Source organism: Chiloscyllium punctatum, chromosome 19 (assembly GCF_047496795.1).
Source record: "Chiloscyllium punctatum isolate Juve2018m chromosome 19, sChiPun1.3, whole genome shotgun sequence".
Taxonomy (NCBI): domain Eukaryota; kingdom Metazoa; phylum Chordata; class Chondrichthyes; order Orectolobiformes; family Hemiscylliidae; genus Chiloscyllium; species Chiloscyllium punctatum.
Window position 1 is genome coordinate 88,272,788 of NC_092757.1, and position 14,937 is coordinate 88,287,724.

Consider the following 14,937-nt stretch of genomic DNA (forward strand, 5'->3'; position numbering starts at 1 on the left):
ACAGTGGTAACATCACTACACAAGGAATTCCTAGAAGTCCAGGTTAATGCTCTGGAGAGATTTGAACCTCTGGAGAGGTTCAAATCCCATTACAGCAGTGCTCAGCGGAATTTGAATTCAGTTTTTAAATGTGGAATATAAAGCTATTGTGTAATTGTGACCATGACAACTGTCACCTTTTTATTTCATCTGGTTTGCTAATGTATTTTAGGGAAGGAAATCTGCCATCATCTGCTGGTGAGGCCTATGTCTGACCTCTAATTCACAGCGATGGGGATTGGGTCTGAACTGCCTGATTCAAGGGCAATTAAGATATGAGCAAAAATTCTTCACGCTGTCAGTGTGAATTGTTTAAGCTAACATGAGCAGTGACTTCCTGTTCCCCTCACCAACTCACACCTTCACCCAAAGTCAATCTCCCCTCACTTAACCCTCCCTCCTGCCACTCCCCCAGTAAAGGGGAGAGAAGTCAGAGAATGTGAACCATTGTGACGAGTTGCAGGGGTCATGTCAGAGGCACATATCACTGATGAACAATTTACTACTTGTTGTTGAAGGTGATCAATGTTTAATTAAGTAAATTGAGTGGGCAGATTGCTAAAAGATCAATGGAAGTGGGATATCCATTTGGCACTGGGAGCTGTGGCTGATGGGGAGAACTGGGCAGTGGCTGTGGGTGCAGCAATATTGAGGTGTTGAGGGGGTTAGGCACGCTGCTAATCCAACAGTAATAGGGCAGGACATCACTCACATTTCACCCTGGGCAATCTACCCAGTTTTACCATTTCCCTTCATTCAGCAGTGATACAAAGGCCAGAGATAAATGAATGGGTTTGTGTTTCCAATTCGCTATCTATTTGAATAAATGATAGATTAATAGGTAACTCCACGTACAATGGAGGTTAATAAATACCTCCATTCCTGGCTGAAAGAGACTCTCAGAAGCTGGTATTTTAGCTCCCAGTGACTCATGCCAGCCTCTTCCATGACAGTAGGGGCAGATGGAGGGGGCTCTCAGGTCAGACCCTTGTGGAGTTGTCTCTGGTTACTGAGACAATGCTGTTGGGCACTGCCAGTGCAGATCTAAGGGAGTGCTACACTGTCAGCAGTGCCATCTCTCAGATCAGGTGAGAGGTCCCACTGTCCTCTCAGCTGGGTGTAAAAGTTCCCATGGCCACTATTTTGAAGAAACACAGGGGAGATCTCCCCACCCCCGACTCCTCGCACTTCCCTTCTGGTGACCTGGCCAACCCAACACTCATCAGTATCCCTAGAGAAGAGTATTTTATTTCTCACGGTTGTTTCTGGGATCTTGCTCTGTACAAAGCACCAATTTTTTAAAATATTGAAAATACCATATTACCCTGGGGCCTTCAGGTTTGATGATGATCAATGAATCACTCCTGAAACTGCCCAGGGAGCTTGCTTGTCCCGGTTGCTGCCTTTTTCACAAACTTTGATTGAAAGCCGTTACGCAAGAATCCTAAACTGAGGCTGACTAAACTCTACGAAGGGTGTGCAGTTGAATTCACTGCAAACCACCTGGGCTGTGTATCTGGCACTAAGTCAACAGCAACTGTGCAGTGAATCCCAGCTCACTTAGTCTTAGGGACAGACAGAGAGTGAGCAGAGTGACACTGGATCACTACTGTATTTGATGGTGATTGGAAACCATGGGCAGCACTTTAGCTTCAAGGCCCTGATCCCAACACCAGGCTATATTTCAGGTCCATGAGGAGCAGGAGTAGGCCATTCGGCCCCTTGGGCCTTTGATAATATCATGGCTGGTACCATGAATTCAACTCCACTTCCCAGCTATCCATGATTTCCCTGTCGGTCAAGAATCTTCTGGACTCTGCCTGAAAAATATTCAATAACACAGCCTCCATCATTCTCTAGGAGAGTTCCAGAGACTGACAAAGGCTTGAAAGGAAACGATTCCTCTTCATCTACACCTTAAATTGGGAATCCTTTATTTATAAGCTGTGTGTCCTAGTTCCAGTCTCTCCCACAGGGTGAGAATCTGCCCTGTCAAGCTCCCAAGGATCATATCTGTTTCAATGAGATTGCCTCTCATTCTTCCAAACTCCAGTGCCCAGTCTTACTAACCATTGGACAAAAGGACGAAAGGACTTCAGAGCAAAAGGAACTGAAGAAGGGTTACTGGACCCAGGAGGTGATCTCTGCTTTCTCTCCACAAATGCTGCCAGACCTGCTGAGATTTTCCAGCAATTTTCATTTCCATTTCTAGACAATTGAAATCCCATCAAACACCTTCAAACTTCACTCCCTCTACCACTGACACTCAGTAGCAGCAGTGTGTACCATCTACAAGACGCACAGCAGAAATTCACCAAGGCTCCTCAGACAGCTCCTTTCAACCCATGACTACCATGGGAACACCACCTCCTGCAAGTTCCTCTCCAAACCACTCACTATCCTGACTTGGAAATATATCGCCACTCCTTTACTGTCGCTGGGTCACAATCCTGAATTCTCTCCCTAACAACACTCCAGGTGTTCTACAGCAGGTGGACTGCAGCAGTTCAAGAAGGAAGCTCACCACCACCTTCTTAAGGGCAACTAGGTATTGGCAATAAATACTGGCCCAGACAATGATGCCCATATGCCAGGGCTGATTTAAGAAATACTCACGTGTGACCCCGTCGGTCCCATCCAGAAGTTTCGGCACATAATGGAGAGCAGAAAGGTCACTCTGAAGAATTTCATTTGTTGTTGCCCTTGCCAACGCTGCAGCCAATGAGAAAGGGGCATTACTGGAAAGGAAAAGACACAGAGGTGATGACTGGATGAAAAAATGTCACTTTCCTTGACAGCAGGGCTGTCTTGCCTGTTCCAAAATAGATCTGGAGCCAAGGTTTGGGATAAGCTAGTGCATTGACCTGGTGCACAAATACAAACACTACTTAACAGAATTAAATAAAGCAGCAGGTTCTGGTGAAATCCATGACAGCATCTGTGGAGACAGAGGTAGCATTTCAAGTTCAATATGACTCTTCTTTGGAATTCAGGTCTCTCTCTCTTCCTCTCTCTTTCTCTCTGTCAGACCGGCTGAGTTTCTCCAGCACTTTCTGACTTTCTGTTTTTATTTCAGATCTCCAGCATCCAAATTATTTTGCTTTAATCTTACGGAGGAAACCTTTGAAGGTCAAATGAACGTATTCAATTTTGCAGTGAACACACATCAAAGTGAATGTGATCTCGTAGGCTTGATTTTGACTATCAAGGGTGATCAGAGAGAATTTGCCCAGAACCTACCCCCTTGTTTTTGGTCCCTGGGTTTCTTGTCCTCTTCTAGGAGATTATATGGCCTTTGGAGAGAGTTGCTAAGTGCCTAATCATGATGCTCCAGGCATTAGGCAATGTCAGGCAGGTTTGATGGAACAACCTGTCTTTTCCTGTCTGTCATTAGTGTGTGTAACTGACTAAAGCGGATTAGATACCAAGATAATCTTCAGGCTCACCATACTAAGGAGGATTTTGTTTGAAGCTTTTCAATCTCTGGCTCTGTCTCACATCATCCCTCTCTCTTGACAAACAAACCAGAATCCAGAAGGGTTCTGAAGAACGGTCACTGGACCTGAAATGTTAACTGTTTCTCTCCACAGGTGATGCCAGACCTGCTGAGTTTCTGAAGCAATTTCCGTTCCTGTTTCCTATATTTCCTCCCAGCTGGGACTTCTGGTCCTTTAAGCTTGCATGATTTTGGGAGCTTTGACTCTGGAAACTACAAAGTCCTTTTGGAGCCACTGAAATATTTACTGGAATGGCAGTGGCTTTTGTAAGTAGCGGCCAATTTGCAGACAGCAAGCTATCAAACAGGCAGGCTTTTGGCAATGTTGCCTGAGGGATAAATATTACCCAGGACTCCAGAGAGAACCTGTCTGAGCATCTTCAAACCAGCTTTTCAGGAATGCTTCTATCTCACCTGAAAGGATGATTGGTGTCTCTGTTTAACACAGCCTGACAAGACTGCACTCCCTCAGTACTTTGATTCTGTGAAGGTTGTAGACTAGGACTTGCTAATGTTTAAATGCATAAACATTTTGTTTTCTTCTCATTTGGCATCCAACACCTTCCCAAAGATTCCCAGTTGCAATGAGACAATGGAGCTCCTGACAAAATACAATGACTGGCAATGTGCTGGTCTAAGTGACCCAGTGTTATAGCAGAGAGAGGGACAGCCCCACTACTTGAATCAGCTGCCTCTGTGTAACAGCAGAGTTGGTGGGTTGTAACTGACTGAGAGACAAGTGGTTTCGCCTTACAGAGAACGTGATTGTCTGAACATCAGTAATAGCGATACATTCTTAACTTGCCAAAGTCTACAAGGGCAAATGATCATTCAGGGAAGGGAATGGGAATAACAAATTAATCTAGGACAAGTAGTTCAACAGATCAACTTGTCTGTTCTCTGCTCCTGGGGCTTTTTGCTATTTTTAATCAGCATGGTAAACAGCAACATCCCAAACAGCAGATTAATGTCCCAGTGGCTCATTCCACAATGGGGCATTCATTATTCCAGCAGTAACACTCCAATTCTCCCCCTCCCCGCCTTTTCCCCAACTCTCCCCCTCACCCCAAACACCCCTCACTTCAACACCCCCTCACCCCAACCCCACCTCACCCCAACTCCCCCCTCACTCCAACTTTCCCCTCACTTCAACTGCCCGCTCACCCCAACAACCCCCTCCCCCTCACTTCAACTCCCCCTCACCCGAACTCAGCCCTTACTCTAACTTTCCCCTTCTCCCCAACTCTCTCCCTCACCCCTTACCCCAACTCCCCCCTCACTCCAACTTTCCCCTTCTCCCAACTCTCCCCCACCCCAAATCCCCCTTTGCCCCAATTCCCCCCTCAATCCAACTCTCTCCCCCACCCCAAATCCCCCTTTGCCCCAACTCCCCCCTCAATCCAACTCTCTCCCTCACCCGAACTCACCCTTTATCCTAACACCCCCTCACCCAACTCCCCCCACTTCAACTCCCCCTTCACCTCAACTCCCCCTCACCCCAACTCTCTCCCTCACCCCTTACCCCAACTCCTCCCTCATTCCAACTCTCGCCCTCACCCCAACTCTTCCCTTCACCCCAACTCTCCCCTTTCTGCGCAACTCTCCCCTCACTCCAACTCTTCCCCTTCAACCCAACTCTCCCCTCACCCCAACTCTCTCCTCTCACGACAGCCTGTGTGCGCTCTCTCTCTCACATCCAGCCACACAAACACACCCACACCCACAGCAACATTTCCCACCCACGCTTCCCACACATTCACAATCACATACACACACCCATACTACAGGGTGTAGTCAGGGGTCCAATATCAGGGCTACCAGTACAATGGCAGCAGCACAAATGGCCCAATCTCTGATCAAAATGCAATGAGGTTTGCTCCAAGTGCTCGGCAACAGGCATGATGAGGTGTCCTCGTCGGGAGCGACAGGACAGTGCAGTTATTGCTCACCATTTTAGAGAGTCAGTCACCTTGTTTTCTGTGTGTTCGGTAGAGGATGTAACAGCAAGTGAGACATCCAACTATGTACACAGTTCTCAGTGAGAATCATCTCAGGATTTGAGATTGGTCAAAAAATCAAGCATTCCTAAACATCCTCACCCTCAACTGTTCACACAATTATGGTTACATTCTGCCCATCATTAATCGCTGAGGATTGTGTTCAGCGTTTTCTATAACAGCCCAGCCATTCATAGGAATCTGGGACCTCATTTACACACTTGATCATGTTAAAATACATTTCCCACTGGGTTCTTACGGGATTCCTCCGATATTTCCTCTCTCTCTCTCGGAACTTTCCCTCCTGGTCAGAAAACTCCGGCCTCTCCTCAACATTTCCCTGTGACTGACATCAGAAGCTCCATACAAGCCCTGTTCCTCTGCTGACACATTGAATTTCTGATGCAGTAGAATCCCATTTTCCATACGCAAATTCATCACTTGCCTGTCAGATGGAGATTAACTCCCCACAGCACTGACCGTGAGCTGAGTCAGACATTAAATCTTCACCAATTGTTGAGACGTTGACAGACTGAGAGACACTACATTAAAAAGAATCTCAATCGTTGTCTAAAGATTCCTCTGTCAATAGCTTTTATTAATCTCCAAATGGAATTAGACTCAGGCGAAAGAATTACATTACTCTGTCTTTGTACCTCGTCGTCAATGTCTTTGAAGAAAGGGTTGGATAATGACTTGCATTGAATCGATAAAATATAGTCTTTCAGCAATAAAGCTTGAAACCCCCATTCATTTCCCCTGTTGGCTCTTCACGATGTGAGATTACTGAAAGTGGTTCAGTCTAGGGCAGGTAGCATTGTATGTCAGCATTGTATGGAGGCAGAAACCAGGATTGTCAATTGTCAAGGGGACCTCTCATCAGGCTGGATTAGAGGGAGTGGGAGTTATGTTTCTGGAGGAGGGAGTAGTGGAGAGGGGCTGTCGGAGTTGGGCAATGGTGAGATAGAGGAAGGGGCATTGAGGTGCAGGAAGAGAGGAGTGAGGGCTGGAGTTTGCATTCTGGAAGGGGAGATGGGAAGAGTGTTGGGGGCAAAGAGATGGGATTCTGATGCCAACAATTCAGGGTGGAGGAGGGCAGTTTGGGTTCGGGGCTGAGGAAATAAACAGTTTCCTTATTGGTGTTGTGATTCTGTAGTGTGGTGGTAATCACATGCAAAAGGTTCCCGGTTTGAAGCTGAGCAGAAACAGGTGTTAATCACTCCCACTGTACACTGGGTTAGCTCAGTGTTCCGGGTGTTAGTCGCTCCTGTTATGCAGTGGGTTAGCTCAGTGCTCCGGGTGTTAGTCACTCCCACTATACAGTGGGTTAGCTCAGTCCTCCAGGTGTTAATCGCAGCGGGTTAGCTCCTGCCTTATTTGTATGCTGCATAGAGCCATTTGCCAAGTCCATCAGGAAGGATGCGAGCCTGAGGGGGGTAACTATTCCTGGCAGTGGGGGCCTGCAGATCAAGGCCTCCCTGTATATGGATGATGTCGCCGTTTTCTGCTTGGATCTGCTGTCCATGCACAGACTCATGTGCATATGTCACCATCAGGAATAAAGGCAGTGAGCCTGAAGCGTGGAGAGATAAGCTAGAGGAGGGTGGGGGTGGGGAGAGAGTAGCACAGAGTACAATGGGTGAGTGGGGGAGAGGATGAAGGTGATAGGTCAAGGAGGAGAGGGTGGAGTGGATAGGTGGAAAAGAAGATAGGCAGGTCGGACAAGTCAAGGAGACAGTGCTGAGCTGGAAGTTTGAAACTAGGATGAGGTGGGGTAAGGGGAAATGAGGAAGCTGTTGAAGTCCACATTGATGCCCTGGGGTTGAAGTGTTCCGAGGCGGAAGATGAGGCGTTCTTCCTCCAGGCGTCTGGTGGTGAGGGAGTGGCGGTGAAGGAGGCCCAGGACCTCCATGTCCTCGGCAGAGTGGGAGGGGGAGTTGAAATGTTGGGCCACGGGGCGGTTTGGTTGATTGGTGCGGGTGTCTCGGAGATGTTCCCTAAAGCACTCTGCTAGGAGGCCCCCAGTCTCCCCAATATAGAGGAGACCACATCGGGAGCAACGGATACAATAAATGATATTAGTGGATGTGCAGGTAAAATCCCTGCCCCTTTCCGCCTTCCGCAAAGACCGTTCCCTCCGTGACTACCTGGTCAGGTCCACACCCCCCACGACCCACCCTCCCATTCTGGCACTTTCCCCTGCCACTGCAGGAACTGTAAAACCTGTGCCCACACCTCCTCCCTCACCTCTATCCAAGGCCCTAAAGGAGCCTTCCACATCCATCAAAGTTTTACCTGCACATCCACGAATATCATTTATTGTACCAGCGGCTGGACCAGCCGCTATCTCTGGATGAACTGACCAAGGCCCTCGAGTCCTTCGAAAAGAATAAAACTCCCGGAAGCGACGGCTTACCGGTCGAGGTTTATTCCGCTCTTTGGGACTTGATCGGCCAGGACCTGCTGGAGGTGTATGTCAGTATGCTCCGGGCAGGTACCATGAGTGAATCCATGAGGAAAGGCATCATCACCCTCGTCTACAAGCGGAAGGGGGAGAGGGAGGAAATTAGAAATTGGAGACCGATCTCACTGTTAAATGCAGACTACAAAATCCTGTCAAAGGTCATCGCCAACCGGGTCAGGTCTGCTCTGGGATCGGTGATCCACCCGGACCAAACCTGTGCTGTACCGGGCAGGAAGATCTCTGAGAGTCTCGCACTCCTCAGGGATACGATCGCCTACGTGCAGGACAGGGGGGTGGACACCTGCCTCATCAGCCTGGACCAGGAGAAAGCCTTTGACAGGATATCGCATACATATATGAGGGATGTCCTCTCCAAAATGGGCTTTGGGGAGGGAATCGGAAATTGGATCAGACTGCTCTACACCAACATTGTCAGTGCAGTCTCAATCAATGGGTGGGAATCAGATAGCTTCCCTGTAAGATCTGGAGTCAGGCAGGGATGCCCCCTCTCACCCGCCTTGTTTGTGTGTTGCATAGAGCCATTTGCCGAATCCATCAGGAAGGATGCGAGCCTGAGAGGGGTGACTATTCCTGGCAGCGGGGGCCTGCAGGTTAAGGCCTCCCTGTACATGGATGACGTCGCTGTTTTCTGCTCGGATCCGCTGTCCGTGCACAGACTCGTGTGCATCTGCGACCAGTTCGAACGGGCCTCGGGGGCCAAGGTAAACCGAGGCAAGAGCGAGGCCATGCTCTTCGGGAACTGGGCCGACCAATCCTCTATCCCCTTCACCGTCAGGACTGACCACCTGAAGGTGCTGGGTATTTGGTTCGGGGGGGCTGGGGCGTGCGCCAAGACCTGGGAGGAGCGGATCAGAAAGATGAGACAGAAACTAGGCAGATGGGGGCAACGGTCGCTCTCCATCGCGGGAAAAAACCTGGTCATCAGGTGTGAGGTCCTCTCAGTATTGCTATATGTGGCACAGGTCTGGCCTATCCCCAGGACCTGTGCCGCCGCAGTCACCCGGGCCATCTTCCAATTCATTTGGAGATCAAAGATGGACCGGGTCCGAAGAGACTCAATGTACAAAGACCGGTGCAATGGGGGAAAAAACACGCCCAATGCCACCCTCACCCTGATGGCCACCTTTGTGTGTGGCTGCATCAAGCTGTGCGTGGATCCCCGGTACGCAAACACCAAGTGTCACTACGTACTGAGGTTCTACCTGTCCCCGGTGTTGCGAAGGATGGGCCTGGCCTCGCTGCCGCGGAACGCTCCGAGTAGTTGGACCGTTCCGTATCACCTGTCCTTCGTGGAGAAATTTATGAGGAAAAACACCTTCGACCACAAGTCCATCAGGAAGTGGTCAGCACGTAGCGTCCTTGAGACCCTTCGGGAAAAGGAGAGGGCGGATCCTGTCGAGCGGTTCCCTGAGCAGACTGTCAAAGCCATTTGGCAGAATGCCTCATCGCCAGAACTTTCCAACAAGCACCAAGACGTGGCTTGGCTGGTGGTGAGAAGGGCTCTGCCTGTGAGATCCTTTATGCACGCCCGGACTCTCTGCCGCACCGCACGCTGCCCTCGAAGTGGCTGCGGGGGGGACGAGACTGTCACACACCTCCTTCTGGAATGTGCCTATGCAGAGGAAGTCTGGAGAGGAATGCAGTGGTGCTTGTCGAGGTTCGTCCCGAGCAGCGCCGTGACGCGGGACTCCGTGCTCTACGGCCTGTTCCCCGGGACTCACACCGAGACGAACATTAACTGCGCCTGGAGGATCATCAACTCGGTGAAGGACGCTCTCTGGGCGGTCCGAAACCTGTTGATCTTCCAGCTGAAGGAGTTGACCCCGACCGAGTGTTGCAGACTGGCACATTCCAAGGTCCAAGACTACGTGTTGAGGGACGCGCTGAAGCTTGGGGCAGCTGCCGCCAAGGCGCGGTGGGGAAAGACCACCGTGTAAGATCGGCCTGCCGAAAGAAGAACAGGGGGCCCATACAGACGTTTTTTTTTTGGGCTCTGCTGATGCCTCACCAAATATATGTATATATACAAGATTGAAAAAATGCACAGGATTGTAAAGGACAAGAATAAAGTTGAATCTGTGTTTGTAAATATGGACATATGTATGGCATGATCCAATGTACAGACCATCAAATCATTTATGAATAAAGTATATTTTTGAAATAAAAAAAAAACCTGTCCCCAATGTTGCGAAGGATGGGCCTGGCCTCGCTGCCGCAGAACGCTCCGAGTAGTTGGACCATTCCGTATCACATGTCCTTCGTGGAAAAGTTTATGAAGAAAAACACCTTTGACCACAAGTCCATCAGGAAGTGGTCAGCACGTAGTATCTTTGAAACCCTTCGGGAAAAGGAGAGGGCGGATCCTATCGAGCAGTTCCCTGAGCAGACTGTCAAAGCCATTTGGCAGAATGCCTCATCGCCAGAACTTTCCAACAAGCACCAAGACATGGCTTGGCTAGTGGTGAGAAGGGCTCTGCCTGTGAGATCCTTTATGCATGACCGGACTCAGCCACACCGCACGCTGCCCTTGAAGCGGCTGTGGGGGGGACGAGACTGTCACACACCTACTTCTGGAATGTGCCTACGCAGAAGAAGTTTGGAGAGGAATGCAGTGGTGTTTGTCAAGGTTCATCCCAAACAGCGCCGTGACGCGGGACTCCGTGCTTTACGGTCTGTTCCCTGGGATGCACACCGAGACGAACATCAATTGTGCCTGGAGGATCATAACTCGGTGAAGGACGCTCTCTGGGCGGTCCAAAACCTGTTGATCTTCCAGCTGAAGGAGTTGACCCCGACTGAGCGTTGCAGACTGGCACATTCCAAGGTCCAGGACTACGTGTTGAGGGACGCACTGAAGCTTGGGGCAGCTGCCGCCAAGGCGCGGTGGAGAAAGACCACCGTGTAACATCTGCCTGCCTAAGAAGAACAGGGGGCCCACGCAGTCATTTGGGCTCTGCTGACGCCTCAGCTAAGTATGTAATCACACAAATCTGTATATATGAATGATTACTCTGTCTCTGTATACCAAGAAATGGAATGTTTACCGATGTATGGCATGACCAATTGTACAGATCATCAAAATATTTTACGAATAAAGTATATTTTTGAAATAATAAAAGGTTAGCTCAGTGGGTTAGCTCAGTTCTCTGGGTGGTTAGTCACTCCCACTGTACAATGGGTTAGCTCAGTGCTCTGGGTGTTAATGGCTGCTAGAGATCTTCACTGTTCCTGATCTTAGACCAAACCAAGCTGGTGAGACCAGCTCCCAGGTAAAGGCTAAGATCCAACAGATGACAGAGATGTGGGGAAAGACATTGGGAACCCAATACCAGGGGCTGGTATAAGACAGTTACTAATTCTTAATGAAGAAATTCAGGATGCATCTCTTGAATGTGAATGTGCAGCCTGGCAGGAAGTGCTGGGTATGAACAGCACTGAGGGGAAGCACATCAGGGACAACAGATCAGGAGGATATGTAGAGAAGGTGAGAGGAAATAGGGTAGGGCATGAAGTGGTGGATGGAGGATTGTATGAAGTATGACCACGTGAGCCAAACAGTCTGTTTTTGTGCCTTGAATACTATGGTATTCCAAAGTTAAAGTCCCACAATTATTTTCTCACCAATGCAAAGCATCAGTGTGACAATACATGTACCAACAACTATATACAGCACCCTCTGGACCCTCAGCCACTTTGTGTACAGCAAGATCCCACAGCCAGAAACCAAAAGAATTTCCTACTGCTCTCCTTTTCACAGTACCACGAATGTGTCACCTCCACCGGAGCAGGGTTTGGTTTAACAAAGGAGAATTTGGCATTTCCTGGCAAATTTCTCACAGAGACACATTGTGAGCAAGAAACCTCAGGAAAGCAGTCAGAAACCTTGAGCCCAGCACGATGACATCCTTTGAATTATATCCTTTTAGCTGGCACTGATGGTGGGTATTGGATGTTACACAAACCTGAACCTTACGAACGCCTTCTTTAGTTTTGAGGAATAGGATGTGCACTTTGCAATTTGAAGAGAGTGATGTCAACCCTAATAGACAGACAATGCTGATGAGAAATGATAAGCCATCAGTCTGAAGCACTTTCACTGCTGTGGGGACTCTATGCTGTAAATGTATAGGAGCTTCTGAAAGTGCATTTGTATCTTAGCAGTATTGTTGTTGTCATGGTGCTGCAGTTGTTTAAACAACTCTCTCTCTCTCTCTTTCCTCTTCCTCCCACTCCATTCTTTGTCTGAATACTCATTGCTCATGGGCAGATCCTGCAACATTCCCATGAGAACCCTGATCTTAATCATTCCAGTTGGCACAAAGCTGACACAGACTTTGGTCTGGAGATGGTGCCAGAGCTCAGTGTCACTCTGTTACTGAGCTTGCTTCAGCATCTCACACCACGCATTTGTATAACACCTTTCCCAACCCCAGGACATCTCAATGCACTTTCGTCAATCTTGTGATGTAGGAAACACGGCAGTCAATTTTCACACTGCAAGATCCCAAAAACAGAAATGCAAAGAGTGACCAGTTTTGATTGGGGGATAAATGTTGGCCTGGGACACCAGGGTTAACTCCCCTCTTTAGTTTCCAGTCCAAAGGCAGATCCAACACATAGCGCCATGCTCTGGAGCATAAGCCTATTGCAGAGACTCCAAACTCCAGTCTGTGTGTATGTGAGGGCACATCCTCAGCAAAGCACTGCTGAGAATAACAGGTGAAATAGCAACTTTAACATGGATGGTACAGGATTTTCTATCCAGCTTTATTAAAAATGTGTCTCTTTTTGGTACTGTAATTATTTAACTGTGATGAGGAACTCGCCACTTGGGGAATTGAGAGGTGCAAACTCATTTCCTAACACTCTGCTCTTCAGCACAGTAATTACAAAGAGCCCTGGTTCCACCACAGTGAAGTGTTTCATTAACCTCTCAGTAGCTCTGCTCCACCGTTCCAAAAACTATTACTGAAACTGCAATGTTTATAATCATTAAGCTTTTCCACACTTCCACTAACCACCTTCATTCATTACCTGGAGGGATTGTGCAGCAGATTGGTGACCACCAGGAATTCTAGCCATGGATCTACAGAACAGGAGGAAGCAAGCTTAACTTGCCAATGGGCAGAAGCACTTAAACTTCAGACCTGAGTGACGTGATTGAGTTGGGGCTTAGAGTCTAAAGGAACCAGCAAGGGTCAGGGAATGGACCAGTGTCACCAGTTGGAATGAGTGTTTAGCGGACATGATAAGAAGAGTCACTTCCATGTCCAAGAAACAAAGCTTCAGATGCAGAATGGTTGTAGAGATTAGGAGATGCTAATAAACACAGTGGCTACAACATCAGGTCAGAGACTAGTGATTGTGCAACAAATAACTCACCTCCTGACTCCCCAAAGCCTGCCCACCATCGTCAGGAATGTGATGGAATACTGCCCACTTGCCTGGATGGATGTAATTCCAACAACACTCAAGAAACATCCAGAACAAAGCAATCCGATTGGTACCACATCCACAAGTATCCACTCCCTCCATCCCCCCACCCTGCTCAATAGCAGCAGATTGTACCATCCACAGGATGCACTGCAGCAACTCACCAATACTCTTTAGACAATACCTTCCGAACCTAAGTGACCTAGTGTTGTTATCTCTCGACAATTAATTTAGAAACTCAGCTAATATTCTGGGGACCTGGGTTTGAATCCCACAATGGCAGATGATGAAATTTGAATTCTATAAAAACCTGGAATTAAGAGTCTAATGATTTCTAACCATGAAAACATTGTCAATTGTTAGAAACCCCAATAATGTCCTTTAAGAAAGTAAACTGCCATCCTTACCTGATCTATGCTACATATGACTCTAGGCCCACAGCAAACTGGTTGATTCTCAATGACTCTCTGAAGTGTCCTAGCAAGGCACTCTGTTCAAATGCAATTAGAGATGGGAAGAAAATATTGCTCTTGCCAGTGATACCCATATCCCAGGCATTAATAGAAGAAAAATAGCCACTTCCATCTAGAAGGACAAGGACAGCAGATACATGGGAATATCAGCCTCTACAAGTTCCACTCCAAGCCGTTCACCATTCTGACTTGGAAATATATCATCATTTCTTCACTGTCACAGCGTCAGAATCCTGGAATTCCCTCCCTAAGGGCATTGTGGGTCAACCCACAGCACACTCACTACAGCGGTTCCAGAAGGCAGCTCACCCCACACCAATCCCCATTTGCAACTAGGGATGGGCATAAAATGCTGGTGGCACGCATATCCCATGAATTAATTTTTAATAAGGAATGAGTTAAGGGTGGGCTTCACCTTGTGTATAAAACAGAGAGATCAGTGATTGGAGACAAGCTCTCTTGATCTCTGGGAAATGATCTGCTGAATTCTGAGAGCTGCTGGTGCTCTCACTAATTGAGGAGTTAAATTTTAAGTATGAGGTTCACGTTGTGTGGCAGTGAGTGTGATGGTGACACATCAGACTTGTCACAGAATGTCTCAATCAGAGACTATTCCACCCACACGGCAACCTTTGCAATATGCACTATTTATGCTAATGCACATCCGAGAACACCCCAGAACAAAGTCCCCGTCCCCTCCCCAATTGCTTGCAGCAAACAGTCAATAGATACCAAATATTAATATCTCACAGAGGCTGGAGAGAAAGACAATGCACAACATTGTTTCTGGAAGATGGAGAATGCAACATTAAAGAAATACACATTGCTAGAAGCAGGAACATTTCATTTCTCAGCAGTCTGACGGTCAGTACCTCTCATATCTCAGGACATTTTAATACTTATACCCAGACACAGTAGCCAAAAACAGTACTCATGCACAGTACCCAGACACAGTGTCCAAGCACAATAGCCAGACACAATATCCAGACACAGTATCCAGGCACAGTACCCAAA

General features: G+C 48.0%; 1 protein-coding gene across 2 annotated transcripts in view; it reads right to left on the reverse strand.

Moving 5' to 3' along the window:
* ppm1e (protein phosphatase, Mg2+/Mn2+ dependent, 1E) overlaps positions 1–14,937 on the reverse strand; it is a 126,562-nt gene that overhangs the window by 29,459 nt on the left and 82,166 nt on the right. For both annotated transcript variants that reach the window (XM_072589994.1, XM_072589995.1), the window contains exon 2: positions 2,656–2,777. In XM_072589994.1, coding sequence (XP_072446095.1) covers positions 2,656–2,777 — 122 coding nt within the window. The remainder of the gene's footprint in view (positions 1–2,655; positions 2,778–14,937) is intronic.